The following is a 20357-nucleotide window of genomic DNA, read 5'->3' on the forward strand; positions in this document are numbered from 1 at the left end:
GATATAGTTATACCGATATAGTAGTTGAAATAGGAAGTATATCGGTTACTATGTATTGGTTTAAATTAAATTAAAACCGATACAATTATACCGATACATGATGCCGGTACATAACATTTTTGGGTACCGATATATAAACTGACCGGATATAAAACATTTTTGGGGGTGCTTTTGGTTTGAACCTTCGCTCAATCGAGCTTTAGAATACAGAATCAGAGCGAGGTTCATTTGCATACCCATTACGCAGTCATTACAAAAAAATGCATCAAAGAGGGTAAAACACTCTGAAATTACCTGCAACAGCTTTGAAGGCGAAGACCGACGAAGAAGCAGCAACCCTAGATGCTTAGAACAGAGGACGAGCGAGAGAAATGTTCTGGTCGGCGGGTGATTGTGGATGTGCGTGCGAGAGGAAGAAAGCGAAGGAGATCGTAGGCTAATTTAAATCGGGGGCATTTTAGTCTATTTAACTCTCAAAAGTTCTAATTTAAAAAAAAAAAAAAAAGTTAAGAATCATATTTCTGCCAATTTCTTCGCCGGCGGTCCTATTTTTGCAAATTTCCCCTAGTATTATTCAGAGTCAAATAGTAGCAGAGATTATACGCGTTTCTTGATTCTCCATCTCGTGTCCGAGGCCCTCTGTTCTCGTTTTACTGTTTTGTTAATGTTGAATCCCTACTCTTTTGATCGCGGCGTTGTTTAACCCTAATTGCATTAGAGGGACGCCTGAGATCACAGCGCAGGAAGAAGACAAATGGCGACCAAGGGAATGACGAGGAGAGAGCTTTTGGACCGATGGAGAGGCATTGAAGAAGAGGACGACGATGACGACAATGCCAATGTTGCTTCTGCTTCTCACTCAAGACCACGCCCTAGTCTCCACCACCTCAAAGAGGAATGGTTCGTTTCGTGCTATATATGCGTCTGTGTGCGTGTGTACCCGACCCGATTTGCTACTGTCTCCTCTTACCTGAATGTTGTGTATTCGTACTTGTTAAAATTTTAAATTGCCCAAGTTTTTTCACACTCAACTTCAACTTACGCGTTCTCTCGGTGTCTTTCTTCCCACATGGGGCATGCAATGTCGTCCTTGGGTATACTGGTTCTGAGTTATTTTGTTCGGGCACACCCCATAAATACGTTAGACACTCGCACTTGAGAGCAAGTATACGAGTTACTTGAAGAAAGCCAAGAAAAGAAAGCGTGGCTCAACAAAGCATGTCCCAGGCCTAATGTAATAAAAACATCATTGTTATCATACTACTATGTAAATGTAACAATAATGAAAGGATTGACAGTCTTTGACTGGCCCCCTCAGCTTGGGGGAGGAGGGTGAGAGCCGCAGACATCTACTGGGAAACAGGGGTTGTAACATGATGTTATATTCCCTTCATCTACTAGAATTTACATAATCGGGGACAAACAAATTGGGAAAACAAATATTGCTGTTCATACCATATTAAACTAGAAGTAAATGAACTCAAGGAACATCCCCGAGAGTGGGACATTTGGTTGTGTTTATGCAGCAGTTGGACATAATGCTCATTGCTCACTGTGCCCGTGTGTTCACCGATGCCTGATCTTACAACACGTCAAACGGAGATACTGCATCAGTCCTCCCCCACTTTACTTATTTTCAGCAGATGAGATTCGATTGAAAGAGCTTTCTTTCCTTTTTTTTTTAGCTTCTTTGACCATTTTCCGCCATCATTATTGATAAGACGGGGAAAGGTGAAAGAGGAAGAGACGCAGCCTCTCTTGGGAAACATTGTCCATTTTTCTTCTTTTCAATTTTGTGTTTGTTTATGTTATTAACTGCTAGTGTGCATTTCTTTTTGGTTGCTATTTTTGCTGGGCAGCTCGTATTTTATTGTTTGATCCTTCTCTATGGCTTATCATGGTTGGCCTTTAGTGTTGATATGTGTACAGTGGATTTAGTTGCACCTGCATGCCTAAATATATAGAGTTACTAGGCAGCTGTGCCTAATATTATCATATTATGCATAAAGTTGTCTATCTTCTCCCTGAAACCACCCTACCAAAGAAACTGAAACCAAAGAAACTGAAAGACATATTTAAAAAATACGAACTTGGTGTGTTCTGATGTCTTGGAGGTTTGACATAAAATTAGATGAATCTGACACTTCCACATGTACCTGCAGTAGACACTCATGCCCAACTCTATGTAAAATAGGTTTTGAATAATTGTCGATGATTTATTCAAGAACTTTGAGTGACAGTAATTTGAAGGGATGTATGTGTGAAATTGTGAAACATTGTGTTGCAATATCTTTCTTTCTCTTATATATTTTGAACCGTAAGACTTTTCAGAATTTGTTCAATGGAATTTTTAAGTGAATGCACAAGTTCAGAATAAATCTCCACCAGCAAGATATTTTGTTCAGATAACATTGCATTTGGCTTTATGTTATAGAGGTTGATATTGTTGCTGGTTCATTCATTCAAGTACTTTTCATGCAGGTTTTCAGATGCATTTAACTTTTTGATTTGTTTGCCTAAAGAAAATCATATCTGGTGCAACTCTTGGGATTTAATGGGACCCCTTCTGGAGACATTCTACAATTATTTTAGAGATGACCGCCATGATTCTCCTTTGAAGCTTTTATGGAAGAGGATATCTGAAGAAATGCGACGATGCACACAATGCATCTGCCAGCATCATCAAGCCCAAGAGACATATATTTTGGAGTATGAGTTGAGTTCTGTTAGTCCCCTTCTTATTGTACTCCAGAGTCTTGATGAAGAAAGGGTAACTCAGCACCTGAAAGATATCAATTCAAGAATAGGACAAGGAGAGTATGATCCTGTGCGTGATAATGCTGAAGTTGTTAGTGTCATGTTTGAGGTAATCTTCATCCATTTTATTTTGTTGGATTTATTGATTTCTCCCTTCAACTTGTGAATGCTGCTATAGTTGTATTACACCAATTGCATGTGATGGCCTTCACCAATGTTGCTTTATGGGTTTTAGCTGTTATCTGCGTTTGTATGCATATAAACTGGATTTGACCCATAGGATCCATATAATTGTATATAGGGTTGCACTTCATTTTTGGCCATCAACAAATAATAGGATTGCCCCCCCCCCCCCCCCCCCCCCCACCAAAAAAAAAAAAAAAAAAAAGCATTGTTGTTCTTACATTTGGTTCGGAGGTGGTCTGCTGCCCGTCAAAGTGACCAGGATAGTGGATACAGCATAATCTCCTGCACAACACACAGGCTTTTTATATCTGATCCGGATTCATGCTGTATCCTGTTCTTATTCTTTTTTTTTTTTTTTTACCTTTATTTTATACATGAATGTCTGCCAATCCGAGTCATCAAATATTGGAGACATACCATAAACTCCTCCATGGACTCAAATCCTTTTATCTATAGTCTAGCTTCATACCATTGATTGTTACCAAAACAAATCTTCAGTGTCTTTTGTTCAATAGTTGCTGCTACTATGTGCTCTGAGATTTTCAAGATTTTGCCCGTGCAAAGTGGGGTCTGAGCCTGTGGTGATTGATGCCTCTTCATGTTGAAGAGAATGTGACATTAAGATAGTATTTGGCTTCTGTTTCTTTCTGTTCTATGTTGCTGTTTATGTGTTATTGCATGTGAGGCGGTAGCTCCTCTTGTCGGTTATAAAGCTGTATATATATATAGCTTATGTTGTAGATTCTGGTTGTTGGTTGACAGTTAATAAAATTTCAGCAAATCATTTTCTCTCTACTTTTGTTTCTCGAAACTTTATGCCCTAAGGTTTTCGTCTTACATATCAGAGCCAAACTTGCTAATGGCCTTGCTTCACGAAAATCATTCCTCCTCTACTTCTCCTCCTGCTCGATCTACATCCAATGTTTTGTGTCTCAATTCGATTTTGCAGCAGTATCTAAGACCTTCAGTTTCATTCCTCTGAAGCTTGATTTGAAGAATTATATGTTTTGGAAGGCTCAGATTTTAGCTACAGTTCGAGCCTTTGATCTCATTTTGTTCTTGAATAAATCCTCTCCTCCTTCGAAATATATAATTGACTCAATGAGCGAGACTCCAACGATGAGTTTAGACGTCAATCCAAAGTATATGAGCTAGCTCTGGTCTGACCAACTGCTTCTAGGATATCTTTCTCCACGATCATTGAAGAAGTATTAGTGCAGGTGATTCAATGTGAATCATCTGCTGAGGTATGGTTCTATCTCTAAAAGTTGTATGCTAGACAAACTATAACCAAATCCTTTCAATTAAAACAGCAACTGAGATCTGTTAAAAAGGAGAATTTGTCAATTAATGACTATGTTTTGAAGATTAAGACTATAAGTCATTCTCTAGTAGCTATATGAGAACCTTTAAGTGATAATGAGTTGCTGCTTGCTATTCTAAATGGTCTAGATCAAGATTATGATACTGTCGTAAGCTTAATAACCTATCAGATGGATGATATAGATTTGGAGAAGGTCCAATAGTTGTTGCTTATGCACGAACAACGTCTAGCTGCTAAGAATGTGCCTCAATCATCTTTACAGTTTGATTCAATGTCATTTAATATGAATGTTAATGTGGCTTCACATCAAAGTAATGGAAATTTTGGTTATAATCGAGGAGGATATTCTCAGAGAGGAGGAGGTTCGGGATTTAGAGGAGGTAGAGGCTGAGGTAGATCTTCAAATTGAAAGTTCTATTGTCGATTGTGTGGAAAACCAGGACATTTTGTGGATAAGTGTTATTACCGATTTGATCAAAACTTTACTCGAGTGAACAATCAAAATACTGGTCAATCTATTGGAAATTTTAACACTGGGAATCAGTTCGATTCAGGTGCTTATATGGAAACCTCTAGTGATTATAATGGAGCCTACACTAATGATAATGGATAAGTGACAGGCTCACATTTTTATAGTGCTCCAGATCAATTTATTCCTCATCAACATTCTCTTTCTAATCTAGCCTGGTTTGTGGACTCAAGAGCCACAAACCATATCACTTCGAGCCTGAACAACCTGTCCCTGCATTCACCTTATCATGGTGGGGACAAAGTCACTATAGGCAATGGTAATCAATTACTGATTGCTCATGTTGGTTCAAGAATGTTAAATACCACTTCAAATTCTTTTCTTTATATACCTAAAATTCTTCATGTTCCTAGTATACATAAAAATCTTCTTAGTGTTTCTCAACTTATTAGAGACCATAATGTGGTGGCTGAATTTCATTCTAATGTTTGTTTTATTAAGGACAAAAGATTCGGGGAAGTTCTTCTACAGGGACACCTTAAGGATGGGCTATATCGGCTAGTTCCAGCGTCTTGTTCCACTGCAACAAGCACTCAAGCCCAATCCCTAGAGCAAATTACTGTTAATTCAGCTGTTACTTATTTTACTTCACTAACAAAGCATGTAAATGACAGTTTTCATTTGTTTATGAACTGTCAAAAGATGCTCGTGTGGCTCAAAATACTAGTAGTTGCCAAGATTGACACAATAAATTAGGCCATCCTTCATTGAATGTACTACAAAGAGTATTGAATAAAATTGGAATTTCTTGTTCATCTTCCAATTTATCCTTTTGTGATTCTTGCAAAGTTGGCAAATTGCATCAAATTCATTTTGCTTCACATGAGATTACTGTTGTTCGTCAATTACAGCTGGTGTATTCTGATCTCTAGGGACCAGCCCCAATGCTGTCTATGGAAGGTTTTCGATATTATATCATTTTTGTAGATGCTTACACTAGATACACTTGGTTATATCCTTTAAAATTCAAATCAGATGTCTTATCAGTGTTCAGTACCTTTCATAAACTGGCTGAAAATCAATTTCAAACCAAACTTCAAGCTTTGCAAACTGACAATGTGGGGGGGGGAATATCGTGCTTGTTTACCCTACCTACATCGCAATGGTATTCAGCCTAGGTTTACTTGCCCTCACACTCATCAACAAAATGGAGTTGCTGAGAGAAAGCATCGACATATAGCTGAAATGGGGTTGACATTATTGGCTCATGCTAAAATGCCTTTAAAGTTTTGGGTAGAAGCTTTTCTCATTGCTGTTCATGTGATCAATCTCCTACCCTCCACATTTGTTCAATTTCAGGTTCCTTTTGAATTATTATATCAGAAGCCTCCAAACTATCATTTCCTTAAACCTTTTGGTTGTGCTTGTTTTCCTTTGCTTCGACCTTATAACAAGCACAAATTTGAGTTTCACTCTACCAATTGTATCTTTATTGGATATAGTTCCACTCAAGCTGGTTACAAATGTTTACATCCATCTAGTCGCATCTATACTACTCAGCATGTTCACTTTAATGTCCAGGATTTTCCTTATTCAACAATGTTTTCTTGCTCTTGTGAGTTTGTTAGCATGTCTCCAGATTCAAAGTCTAGCAGTCTCACTACATATTTTCTTCATCCTCTTGTTTCTTCCTCCTCTTCTTGTAAGTGTCCCGTAGTTGATCATTCCTCAAGTCCTGCCATGAATACTTCAGACAATTCAAGTCCTGTTGCCACCACATTATCTTCTTCACCTCCTGCATTGCCTTCTTCATCTCCTGCTCCACCTATCTCAAAGGTTCCCAAACAAGGTAGTTAAAATCGAGATTTTGAGTGGGATCGAAAAAGAGTTCATAAAATTGGATCATAAAATCGAATCGTAAAATCGTAAGATTTTAGAGATAATTAAAAATACCCTTCAATTTTTGTAAATATATGTTTATAATAACATAATTTTGTAGAAAATGAATTAATATATTTTAATAACCTGATTATTCCTTATTATAGTTCAAAAGATGATACTTCCAAAATATAGCTAAAAAACTAGCAGGTTGGTATAGGCAATTTAGAGGCAAAATATATGTAATTTAGAGGTAAAATATAGTTTACAATTCTTTGGAGGATTCTTTCAACGTCTTCCATTAGATTTAGGTTGTATTTTTTTCTTGATTTAACATTGATTAAATCAAGTAAAATCTCGATTTGGAGTTGAGTGGTCCATTAATTAATTACTTGTTTGTCTTGATTTACTTATGCAATCAATGTTAAATCAAGTAAAAATTATAATTTAAATCAAGTAAATTGGAACTTATGCAATTAATGTTAGATGCTATGTGACATTGGAACTTATGCAATCAATGTTAAATCAAGTTCCAATTTAGAGGCAAAATATAACAATTCATTGCATAAGTTCCAATGTCAGATGCTATGTGACATTGAGACATTGGAAGCATCCTCCAAATTGCGACTTAAATCAATGAAGGTCTTTGAATCGTAAAATCGTTTGGGGATCTCTGAAGCGTAAAATCGTATATGTAAAATCGAGATTTTATAGGATTTTATCCCAAATTGGATTTTACATGGGATTTGAATCGTTTAGGGGTCTTCGAATCGTAAAATCGTACACGTAAAATCGGGATTTTAACATCAATGTTCCCAGATATAAAAATGCTCCAGCCCCATTAGTACACCCTATGCTTTCCCGTCTTAAGTTCAGACAACTTGTGCATGTTCTCCTCATGCCTTAGTGAGCTCACTTGAACCTACGTCAGTTAGTGAGGCTCTTTTAGACTCACGATGGGTCAAAGCCATGGAAGAAGAATATATTGCCTTACAAAGGAATAATACTTGGGAGTTGGTTCCCTACTCTGCTGATATGAATCTTGTTGGAAACAAATGAGTTTTTCAGGTGAAATTTAAGCCTGATGGATCTGTTTTAAAATATAAAACCAGGCTAGTTGCAAAAAGATTTCTCCAAAATCCAGGTGTGGACTATGTTGAAACCTTTAGTTCGAGTTCTCTTTTCTCTAGTTGTGTCTTTTGGTGGGGAAATTCAGCAAGTGGATGTGAACAATGCATTTTTGAATGGTGATTTAGTTGAGACAGTGTATATAACTCAATCGGAAGGGTTTGTGAATGCTTCAAAACCAACTCATATTTGCAGATTGATAAAATCCTTATATGGGTTGAAACAAGCTCCTAGAGCTTGGTATAATAAGCTGAAGGAAGCCTTGCTTAACTGGGGTTTTGTTCAGTCAGTTTTGGATGCTTCATTGTTTATAAAGTGGACAAATGATTATGTGCTTGTATATGTAGACGATATACTCCTTATTGGCTCTAATTCTGATACTCTTAAGGACTGTGTTCGTGATCCATACCGTCAGTTTGCGTTAAAAACTCTAGGAGCGGTCAATTATTTCCTAGGGTTTGAAGCATATAGGAATAAAAGTGGTCTTTATCTTACACAAACTAAATATGTGGTAGATCTTTTAAAGAAAGCTGTTATAGAGGATTGTAGGCCATGTGACACTCCCATGAATGTTGGAATTTCATTAACAGATGAAGAAGAAGAACTTGCTAATCCAGCTATTTATAGAACAATTATAGGTTCTTTACAATACTTGACCTATACAAGACCTGATATTGCTTTTGCTGTTAACAAGTTAAGTCAGTTTTCAGCAAAACATAAGAGTCAACACTGGTTAGCTTGCAAGAGATTGCTTTAGTATATAAAAGGGACAATTGGTCTCGATTTATTTTTCTCTTCCACATCTAGAAATTTGGATTTGACAGTCTTTACTGATGTAGACCATGTTGGTTGCAAGGTCACTAGAAGGAGTACTAGTGGTTTTTCTGTGTATCTCGGTTAAAACCTTATTGTTTGGGGCTCCAAAAAGCAGTTAGTGGTTGCACCTTTAGTAGGGTAGGCTGAGTATAGGGCTGTTGCATTGGGAGTGGTGAAACTTCTATGGCTTAAGTCACTATTTGTGGAGTTTGGTTATCCGAATGTTGCAACTCCCATTCTCTGGTGTGATAATTTAGAAGCTAAGAGCATGGATGAAAATCTTGTTTTCCACTCTCGTACAAAACATGTTGGTATTGATGTGCATTTTGTTAGAGAAAATGTTGAAAATGGTGAAGTGGAAATTCGATATATCCCTACATTTGAGCAGGTAGCTGATATTCTAACCAAGAGTTTGCCTAGAGACAGGTTTCAAATGTTATGTTGTAAACTCGGGCTTACTTGGACTCCGATTAGTGCTGATGAACGAAGATATACCGCAAAGGAAGCACACAGAGTCTTATGTCCTTCAGAACCTCTGGAGAAGCCTGATTTGAAGGGGAGTGTTGAAGAGAATGTGACATTAAGATAGTACTTGGCTTCTGTTTCTTTTTGTTCTATGTTGCTGTTTATGTGTTATTGCATGTGAGGCGGTAGCTCCTCTTGTCAGTTATAAAGATGTATATATGTATAGCTTATGTTGTAGATTCTGGTTGTTAGTTGACAGTTAATAAAATTTCAGCAAATCATTTATGTATATATGTATAGCTTTATGCCCTAAGGTTTCCGTCTTACACTTCAATACCCTAATATGCATCTTTATCATCTGCATCGTGCAATGGAAGTATTGCAAATGACTATTTTTGAAGCTCGTGCTTGTCATGATTTTCTATGGTTTTCCTTTTATTACCCAGGGGGATGGAAATGCTAGGTTGAAACATGGGAAAACTAGGGTTAAAGCTGCTTCTTTGTAACATGAGAACTTAATTTTTTCTGTATCTAAATGAGTCATAGACGATTGCAATAAGTCAAGGTAAACTAAATGTTTGAAGTACTGAATACTTTTTAGTTTAGATATGTTTAGGTTAAGTGAAGGATTTTGTGGCTATCGGATGGCAATCTTGTCCTGTGAAATTATTTTATGCAATTGATTAATCTGTTAAGATTTTATTCTCTGGTCATTCTATTTTAGTTAAATTGCATTGAATACAATTGAGGTTTGCGGATATTACACAAAAGTCGCTCACATAGTTATAATATTTTTTTGAAGATTTCGAACAGAAAACTTGAATATTCATTATGTGCAGCCCTAGTTATAGGGTTGGAAAATACAGCTAGAAAGTTTACAATAGGAAGGATTACAACACATTTAGGAAAGATTATGATACAATGGGATTAGGAAAGATTCCTAATCTGTTTAAGAAACTAATCTAATCAAAATAAAATCTTAAATAGATCATTCATTAAATAAAGCATTCCAAAACAGACTGCACTGCCGCCTTTTCTTCTTTCCTCTCCTTTCATGTCAACACTCCTCCTCAAGCTGGTGAATGAATATCTATCATTCCCAGCTTGCATATTAGATCTTCAAATCTTCTAATTGCCAATTCTTTTGTCAAACAATCTGCTACCTGTTGTTTAGAAGAAACATAGGGAATTTGAATGATACATTTTTCAAGCTTTTCCTTTATAAAATGTCGATCAATTTCAATGTGCTTGGTCTTGTCATGCTGTACAGGATTATGTGCAATACTTATGGATGATTGATTGTCACAAAATAACTTGATTGGTTCCTTGATATCAATCTTCAAATCTTCTAGCACAATCCTCATCCATAGTAATTGACATAGGCCAAGTGCCATAGCCTTAAATTCGGCTTCATCACTTGACCTTGCCACTATGCTCTACTTCTTACTTCGCCAAGAGACCAAGTTCCCTTTTAAAAACATGCAATACCCTATAGTATATCTCCTATCATTTATAGATCCAGCATAGTCTGCATCTGTATACCCATGTATATCCAAAGCACCTCCCACTTTAAATAAGATTCCTTTAAGATTCCTTTACCTGGGGCTGTTTTCAAGTAGCACAATATTCACCTTACGGCCTGCATATGACTCTCTGTCAGGTAATGCATAAATTGATTTATTAAACTCACTGCATAGGCTATATCTTGCCTAGTGTGTTGTTGGAGTTTGCCTCGAGTTTTGTCCTAGAAGATGGCAGAACCAGAAGGAGCATGAAGGAGGAGTCTCGGCTGAAGAAATTAGGCAGTTAGGGGTTAAGTGTAACTAGTACATTTTGTTGGGGTTCATATGTAATTTCCCTAAGTTAGTTAATTGCCTAGGTGTGTTCGCCTCCTCTATAAATAAGAGGGCAAGGCTCCTACTGAGAGAGAATCATTCTGTGAGTGCTCTAGTCCTTTGTTTTATGAGTGCAAGGCATTGTTCAAGAAAAGAAGACTGTTTGCGAGTCTTGGGTTCTTCTTGGGGAAACAATGTGGTGTTGTACTCGGGGGTTTGTGGGCTATGAGGGCTGTGATGTACTGATATTCTGTCTGGAAATAAAGGCTGCTTGAAGGGGTGTTTGAAGGCTGGATGTAGGATTGCCAAAGGCATTCCAAACCAGGATAAATTCACGCCTATTGCTTGTGGTTTGATTGTTTCTTGTTCTTATTTTCATTATGTTTTTTGATTGCTTATGTTTTCTATTTCAATTCCTATTATTGCTGGGTGGATTTGAGAGTGTTGAGAGAGACATATATCATCTAAGGGTAATTCCGCATAATCCTAGGATAACATGTGTGATAAGTGAATCAAATACCCTACTAACCTCTGATATCTGCCTTTATCCATTGGTGAGCTGTTGGTATCTTCTCCTAATTTCACATTAGGCTTTACTGGAGTACATACTCCTTTGCTTCCCAATGAACTTGTCTCCTTCAAAAGATCCAATACATACTTACTTTGGAATAGAAATATACCTTTTTTGGAGTAGGCTACCTCTATTCCCAAAAAATACTTGAGTAATCCAGGTTTTTGTTCTCAAAATTTTGGGCCAGTTTGCTCCTTAGATCTTGCTATTCATCCATATCATTTCCTGTCACAATGATGTCATCCACACAAACCAACAATGCAGTCATTTTTCCCTTTCCCGAGTGCTTGAAGAATGGAGTATGGTTTCCCTTTACTCTGGTGATACCCCATACACTTCATTGCTTTAGAGAACTTGCCAAACCAAGCTCTTGGTGACTACTTAAGGCCATATAGTGCCTTTTTAAGTCTACACACCTCATCTCCTTTTCCCTTCTTAAATTCTGGTGGCTGCTCCAAGAAGACGTCTTCTTTTAAATCACCATGAAGAAATGAATTCTTCACATCTAGTTGGTGTAATTGCCATCCATAGCAAGCTACTAAGAAAAGAGAATTCTTAATGTGGTCATCTTGGTCACTAGAGCAAAAGTCTCAAAGTAATCAATTCCATATGTTTGGGTGTAGCCTTTGGCCACCAATCGAGTCTTATACCTCTCTAATGAGCCGTTTGCATTGTACTTTAGGTTGAACACCCACCTACAGCCCATTGGAACCACTCCCTTGGGCTTAGGTACTGAATCCCACGTGTTGTTTTTCTTTAATGCCCGCATTTCCTTCTGCATGGCTAGGTCCCATTTTTTATCCTTTAAAGCCTCTTCTACTGAATTAGGAATAACAATGGTATCTAGAGTGGTCAAAAAACTTATATGTCTTGAGGACAGCCTGTGATAGGAGAGATAGCGTCAAGCCCTTGAAATAGGGTTTGACAATGACTGAAATTTCGAAAGGAATTTCCATCTAAAACAGAAAGATAAGAGGAGAGAGAGAGAGAGAGAGAATGAAAAGGTGGGAGAGTTTGTTATTCAATCCAAAACTGATTATTTCTTCTACAACAGCCTACTTGTTAGGCGTAGCTCTCCTGGTGCCTTCCCTCCAATTACAATTCCCTTCCCATTAGTTATTTAACTACCCGAGCATTTATTACAATTATGCCTCGGGTCCTAACAAATTCCCCCCCCCCCCCCCGCCCCATGACATAATTATTGTCCTCAGGAATGTTAAAGAAGACTGATAACGCGGGGAAACTGCTTCAGTACATCTGGTAAGTACTCCCAAGTAAGCTGGTTAGGAGGTAGGTGAGACCATCGAATCAATACTTGTGTAATAGGGGCTCTACCATGATATATCACCCTTTTGTCCACCATAGCTTGGGGTTCAACTGCTACTTCCTCCTCTTCAACAGTTGGCAATACCGAGCTGACTTCCACTTTAGATTCATCGTCCAAATTAGGTAACAGGGGACTGACTGGCACAAGAGGTCTGACTGCCTTCTTCAATAATGACACATGGAATACGGGGCGAATCTTAACTTCCGCAGGTAATTGCAGCCTGTATGCCACCTCACTGACCTTAGCCAATATAGTATAGGGTCCAAAATACTTTGGCCTAAACTTAGACACAACACTCTTGGTGAAAGCAAGCTGTAGAAAACGCTTCACCTTAAGGAACACTTGATCTTTTACTGCAAAAGTTCGAGCACTTCTCCTTTTATTAGCAAACTGTTCCATACGATTTCGAGCTATTAAGAGCTCTCTCTTTAATTCGGCCAAAACTTCTCTCTGGTCCTGAAAGTAGTGCTCCACATTAGCCAAAGTAGCTGAGGTTCCTGTAGTAGTTGGTAGTAGGGGTGGACAATACCCAAACAGAGCTTCAAAAGGGGAGCGCTTAATAACTGTATGATAGGTGGAATTATACCACCACTGGGCTAGAGACAACCACTTATGCCAGCTCCTAGGCCTCGCAAAACACATGCATCGAAGGTAACCTTCCAAGCATTGATTCACACATTCCGTTTGCCCATCCGTCTCTGGGAGATAGGCTGTTGAGAAGTGCAGCCCCACGCCCATACTCCTGAGCAGTTCCTGCCAAAAGGAGCTTGTAAATATTTTATCCCTATATCCGACACCACCCTCTTGGGAATTCCATGGAACTTCCCTACTGAATCCAAGAACACCCTGGCCACCTCTGAAGTTGAAAAAGGGTGTGTGAGGCTTATGAAATGGGAAAATTTAGTCAACCTATCGACAATCACCAAAATTGTATCTTTACCCTCAGATTTAGGTAACTCTTCGATGAAATCCATCAAAATATCTTCCCACGTTTGCTCCGGTATGGGAAGTGGCTGTAATAACCCCGGCATGACCACTGTTTCATGTTTACAACACTGACAAATTTCACATTGCAATAGATATTTTACCACCCCCTTTTTAGCATTGGCCAATAGAAAAAACCCTTGATTCGATGATAAGTTGCCCGCACCCCTGAATGCCCCCCTACAGCTGAATCATGCATGGCTTGCATGATTCTTGCTTTTAGCTACTCATCATTTCCAATCACAATTCTGCCCTTGTAGCGAATGACTCCATTGGTTAGTGTATAGCCATTTTGATTATGGGGATGGACAGCCAATTGAGGCAGTAACTCCTGTAACCAGACTATATTAACATAGCTGTCCACAACCTCTTTAATCCACTCTGGAGTTACAGCTGTGACAATCTTACAAGACCCATTTTCTTCTCTTCTTGATAAAGCATCCGCCACCATATTCTCCTTCCCTTTCCTGTACTGAATTGTATAGTCCAATCCTAGGAGGTTCGAGACCCCTTTCCTTTGCAAATGGGTGTGCAGTCTTTGCTGAAATAAGAACTGTAGACTCTCATGGTCGGTGCGAATTATAAAAGGATTGTTTTCCAAGTAGTGCCACCACCTATCTATTGCCACCAACACTACAATTAACTCCTTATTATATACACTCAACCCCAAATGTTTAGGAGCTAGCCCTTGACTAATGTAAGCCAATGGCTGCCCCTCTTGCATCAGCACCGCCCCCACCCCACTGTCACATGCATCAGTTTCCACCACAAAGGTCTTCGAAAAATCTGGTAATGTCAACACTAGCGATTGAGTCACGGCTTTTTCAAGAGCTCCAAAAGCTGCCACAGCTTTAGAATTTTAATGGAAATTATCTTTACGTAACAATTCCGTTAAAGGCCGACTGATTATCCCATAATTTTGGACAAATTTTCTGTAATATCCAGTCAATCCTAGAAACCCCCTCAACTCTTTAACAGTTGCAGGTCTTGGCCAGCTCACCATCGCTTCTATCTTCTTTGGGTCAGTGCTAACTCCATGTTCAGAAATAATATGGCCTAGGTATTCCACCTCTTTCTTAGCAAATGTACACTTAGACAACTTGACATATAATTGATTAAACCTAAGGACTTCAAAGGCTGTTCAAAAGTGGGCTAAGTGCTGGTCTAAATTTGGGCTGTAGACAAGTATATCATAAAAAAAAACTAGTATAAATTTCTGTAAATAATTGCTGAATATGTGGTTCATTAAGGATTGGAATGTGGCGGGAGCGTTAGTGAGGCCGAAAGGCATCATGGTAAATTCATAAAGGCCTTGATGTGTACGGAATGTTGTCTTAAGTATGACGGATGGGTGCATCCTACTTTGATGGTACCCAGCTCGAAGGTCTAATTTTGAAAAGATGGCTGCACCATTGAGTTCATCAAGCAAATCCTTAATGATGGGAATAGGAAATTTGTTTTTAATGGTGATGGAATTTAACTGTCTATAGTCCACACAGAAACACCAAGTGCTATCCTTTTTTTTTAACAAGGAGCATTGGTGAAGCATAGGGACTCTGGCTGGGTTGAATTAGAGAATGAGCTAACATATCTTTGACTTGGTTCTCAATTTCGGTCTTCTGCACTGATGCATAATGATAGGAACGAACATTTACAGGTTCTGCATTGGGTTTCATGTGTATGGCGTGGTTAAAAGGTCTTTGGGGTGGTAGGGATGTAGGTTCCAAGAATAAGTCCTTAAATTCAGTCAATAATAAGTGCAAGTTGTCACAAGTGGTTACCTTATTCAGCAGTAAGTTCAATTCGACCTCCATATTGACTGCTTGATCCTCCACGTCCACACCTCTTAGAGAATACAGATGGGTGATTTGTCCACTGTCCTTCTGCATCAATTTCTGTAATCTCCCTCCTGAAATTGGCTTGCATTCTCCTTGTTCCAAATTCCCTACCAGAGTTGGCTTTTTCCTTTCAACCTCCACTATAACCTCCAACTTATTAAAGTCAAATGTTAATAGGTTGATAGTTTTCATCCAATCGACCCCCAAAACTATGTCACATCCCCCTAACTCCAGCACTCTAAGATCGGCCACAAACTCCACTCCTTGCATGACCCAAGTAAAATTATAGCACTTGTGGTGGCTATACATCTTATTACCATTTGCTACGGTCACCGATAGGGGAATCGTTTATGTCATCTTACAATTGAGGCTTGCGGTAGTAGCTTTACGTAGGAAGCTATGAGTGCTGCTGCTGTCAATTAACATCGCTAATATCTTTTTTCCCACTTAGTCTTTCACCTGGATAATCCTTCCAGTGGAGCCACCTTTAAAGGCATGAAAGGAGATTTGGCTGCCCTCATCTCCGTGACCTTCTTCTCCTATATGCTCCTTCTCCATGACTTCTTCCAACAACTCCTCTGCTTCATCGTCCTCTCTTGACCCTTCCATCTTCAACATCAATCTTCGGCATTGATGTCCAGGGCTGTATTTTTCACTGCACTTGAAGCATAAACCCAGCTGCCGCCTCTATTCCATTGTTACATTCTTAGTACTTCCCGCATTCATACTATTCTTGGGTCCTCCTTGGCCAACCACTCCCATTGCCAACCTCGGATGTTCCCCCATAGGAAAGCTTATACCCCTTCCTTGTTGTGCTCTTGAGTGATTCCACGGCCTGTTCTTCTTGAACACTACTTCCCAAGTCAGTTCTTGCAAGCGGGCCTTCTTCGCCGCTTGTTTAACTGTTGCCGGCGCCAACATTTTCACTACTGATAGTAGGTCTTCCTTCAGACCACTGATAAAACTTGAAACGAAATAGGTCTCCGACAAGCCGGGATGGGCTATTCCAATCATCACCCTTAACTCCTCGAACCTCCTTAAGTACTCCTCTACCGACCCTTGTTGCCGCAGCTTATTGAATTCTTTTACTGTGTCACCCATATTCTTTTCTCCGAACCGGCCACACAATTCCTCTGCGAAAGTTCCCCACGACACCTGTGCCCTTTTGATTGCCTCCAATTTTGATACCAGGTGTCGGCAATATCGTTGAGGTATGTCGCCGCCATCACCACCTTCTGATCCTCCCCTATGAGGTACAATTCAAAGAACCCCCCTCACAACGGCGAACCTACCACCTCGGCTTTTCCCCTTCGGAGATTGGAATATCCAATCTTAGCACGGGAGTGTGGCTGTGGTTTGCCAATCCCATGTTCCTACCCTGCGATTCGCATTCATAGACTCCTTGCTCGTTCGACATTCTAATTCCTTCCGACTTAGGCAAGATTCCATCCCTCTCCAAGATTGACTCGGTTCCCAATCTTGGAGGAAATTCTCCAGCTAATTTGAACTGTGGCAACGCCAACAGCATAGTGAACATACTGTCGATCTTTTGGCCATAGAAATCGGCCCTTTCTTGGCCTCGTTCCAGCTCTTTGATGCTGTCGCGAATGGCCGCGACATCCTCCCTGTTGGCCGCCACATCCTCCTGTATGCGTGTCATGCTCGCCTCTAAGGCCTCCATACGCGCCTCCATTTGTTTGAGATGAGTGCCTTCCACCATGCAACACGTTGGACTTCCACACACAATTCCCTCATAGGAGAGCTGCCAAGGACCCGCCGCTCTAATACCAAATTGTCAAGCCCTTTAAATTGGGTTTGACAATGGCTGAAATTCCGAAAGGAATTTTTGTCTAAAACATAAAGATAAGAAGAAAAGGAGAGAGAATGAAAAGGCAGGAGAGTTTGTTATTCAATCCAAAATTGATTATTTCTTCTACAACAACCTACTTATTGGGTGCAGCTCTCCTAGTGCCTTCCCTCCTATTACAACTCCTTGCCCATTAGTTATTTAACTACCCGAGCATTTATTGCAATTATGTCCCGGGTCCTAATAGATAGTTAGCTAGAGGACGCTGAGTGCATCTTCTAACACGTTTTCTAATGGTAATAGGAATATTCAAATCAGTAGCAAAGGAATGAACATGATCAAGGGAACAAACCTTCATAGAATCTGGCTAGGGATCGGATGTTGTTTCATGCTGAGAATGAGGCATAAACTGTTGTTTCCTGTGATACACAAAAGGAGAGCCCTTGAACCTTATTGGAGATGTTGATAATTCAGGTTGATGGGTTTGCTTAGGGCTTGGGTACTCATTTGGGACAGTGAGAGAGTTATCACTCGAAGATAAGGGGACAGATCAGTATGCAAGATAGGATTAGAAATAGAATGTTTAGGGTCTGTTGTTGTTGAAGAATGTGGACCAGGGTGAAGACTAGGAAGTAGATTGGACACTTGGTCTTCAATCCTATGATTCTCCCCCTGAAGACCAAGGGTAGAATGATCAAAGAAAGGTTGTGACTCAACAAAAGTCACATCTTTTGAAACAAGAAATTTTCGAGTAGGGGGATAATAGCATTTATAAGCTTTTTGTGTAGGAGAATAACCAAGGAAAAGACACCGAAGTGCCCTAGGGTCTAGCTTGTCTTGAGTATGAGGTGGAACATGAACAAAGGCTACACAACCAAAGACCCTAAAAGGAAGAGGGGATGTAGATTAAGAGAGGGAAAAAATGTAGGAAGGTATTGAAAAGGATTGTTGTTCCCAAGAACCTTAGATGGTACTCGATTGATTAGATAAGATAAGTTGCGGTTAAGACAACATCTCCCTAGAAGTTTTTTGGAACATTATGATGATGAAGAAGAGTTCTAGTGACATTGAGGAGATGTCTCATCTTCCGCTTAGCCATTCCATTTTGTTGTGGAGTGTTGATGCAGGAAGACTCATGAATAACCCCTTTGTCTTGAAATAACTTATGCAAGTGTTGATTAAAATAATCATTTGCATTATCAGTTCGAAATTTTTGATTAGGAGTACCAAATTGAGTTAGAATCATGGAATAGAAGTGCGGTAACACAATGCTAACAGTAACCTTATCCTTAAGAAGGAAAACCCAAGTCATTCTAGTACAATCATCTATGAAGGTAACAAACCATCTAGCCCCAGAACAATTGAGAATCATAGATGGACCCCAAACATCTGAATGAATTAGAGCAAAAGAACGTGAGGATCTTTTATTACTAATAGGATAGGAAACACGATGATGTTTGGAAAGTTCACATACATCACAATGAAAAACACTAGGATCCACATGTTTAAATAAAACATGAAACATAGCTTTGAGTAAGGGAAAAGGTGGATGCCCGAAGCAGTAGTGATGAAGCCAAATCTCACTACTAGAAGACTGAGAAGTGCAGGCTGATTTAGGCTGAAATCTGGACTGAATGTGATGAGGCTGGAAGGTCTCATTTCTCAAAACATACAGCCCATGTTTCTCTTCAGCAGCTCCAATTATCCTCCCTGTAGCCATTTCCTGAAACTCACAAGAATAAGGAGAGAAAATGATTTGACAATTTAGATCCTTAATGAGTTGATGAACTGAAATCAAGTTAGTGGACAAATTAAGAACATGCAAGACTCTTTGAACATAAAGTTTAGGACTAAGAGTGACTTGTCCCTGACCTTTGATAGGAATAGAAGTCCCATTAGCAATAACAATCTGTTTAGGTGTGATAAGAGGCTGATAGGTATCAAGAACATTTGGATTAGAGGACATATGGTCTGTAACTCCTGAATCTAGAATCCATATATCATTCCTATTGGTTTTAGAGGCTGTTAAAGAATTCAAATGGAAACTATTACTTGGCTGATTACCTTGCTGGGCAATAAAGCATGATCCATCCTGAAAAGTTTTCAAGAACATCTTGAGTTTGTTAACTTCATCAGCAAGCTTGCTGATTTTTTTTTTTGGTCGAAAGGTAAATGTATATAGAACAAAGGAATTGTACAAGAACACTGGGCATACCTAGGCTAAGAAACAAAAGGAAAACCATCAATGACCCAAAGCGAGGGCCTCAAAATGAATCAAAACATGAGGATACAAAACAAGCTTGCTGATTTCATCAGCTTTTAGCTGATTCTGCTCCAACTCGGGTGCTGCCTCGTTTTTTTCCACCGGCTCTTCTTGTCTATTTGAAAAATAGGCCTGATTTTGAGAGGTCATATTCTTAAAGCCCCCTAGTTTTTGCAACACAGCCTCCTTCCCATGCAACTTAAAACATGTCTCTCGAGTATGCCTTGGTCTCTTGCAATGGGAACACCATAATCCTTCTGTTCTATGTGTTTTGTTTTGTCCATCAGTCCACATACCTTCCTTTCCATGCAGCCTACCCTGCACATCGCCTCTTCCTTGCAGTGGTTTAAATCTGGACCCTGCTCCTTTGTTTGTAAACATTGCTGATCCTTCAGAAGTCATATCACCCAGCATTGCTGTCCTCCTATTTTCTTCACTTCAGACAACTGAAAACACTTCATTAAGGGATGAAAGTTTTTCCCTTCCAAGAATCTGCACTCGAACTTGATCATACTCATTATTAAGTCCGGCCAAGAACTCTACAACTCTATCCCTTTCAAAAATTGAATGAAAAGTGGCTGCATCTTTCCCACATTCCATTTTAATGTTCTGATAGTGCTCAAGTTCCAGCCAAAAACCATTCATTTTGTTGTAATATTTAGTGATTGTTGAGACCCTTTGGTTAGTACTATGTAACTTCATCTTAATC

General features: G+C 39.2%; 1 protein-coding gene across 2 annotated transcripts in view; it reads left to right on the forward strand.

Annotated features, from left to right (window-relative positions):
* The first annotated feature begins 570 nt into the window (after positions 1–570).
* The window catches only part of LOC127794403 (uncharacterized), a 70840-nt gene continuing 51053 nt past the window's right edge, over positions 571–20357 (forward strand). For both annotated transcript variants that reach the window (XM_052325445.1, XM_052325446.1), the window contains exons 1-2: positions 571–900; positions 2482–2866. In XM_052325445.1, coding sequence (XP_052181405.1) covers positions 755–900; positions 2482–2866 — 531 coding nt within the window. In that variant the 5' untranslated portion in view covers positions 571–754. The remainder of the gene's footprint in view (positions 901–2481; positions 2867–20357) is intronic.

The sequence above is a fragment of the Diospyros lotus genome, chromosome 2 (assembly GCF_014633365.1).
Source record: "Diospyros lotus cultivar Yz01 chromosome 2, ASM1463336v1, whole genome shotgun sequence".
In the NCBI taxonomy this organism is placed as follows: Eukaryota; Viridiplantae; Streptophyta; class Magnoliopsida; order Ericales; family Ebenaceae; genus Diospyros; species Diospyros lotus.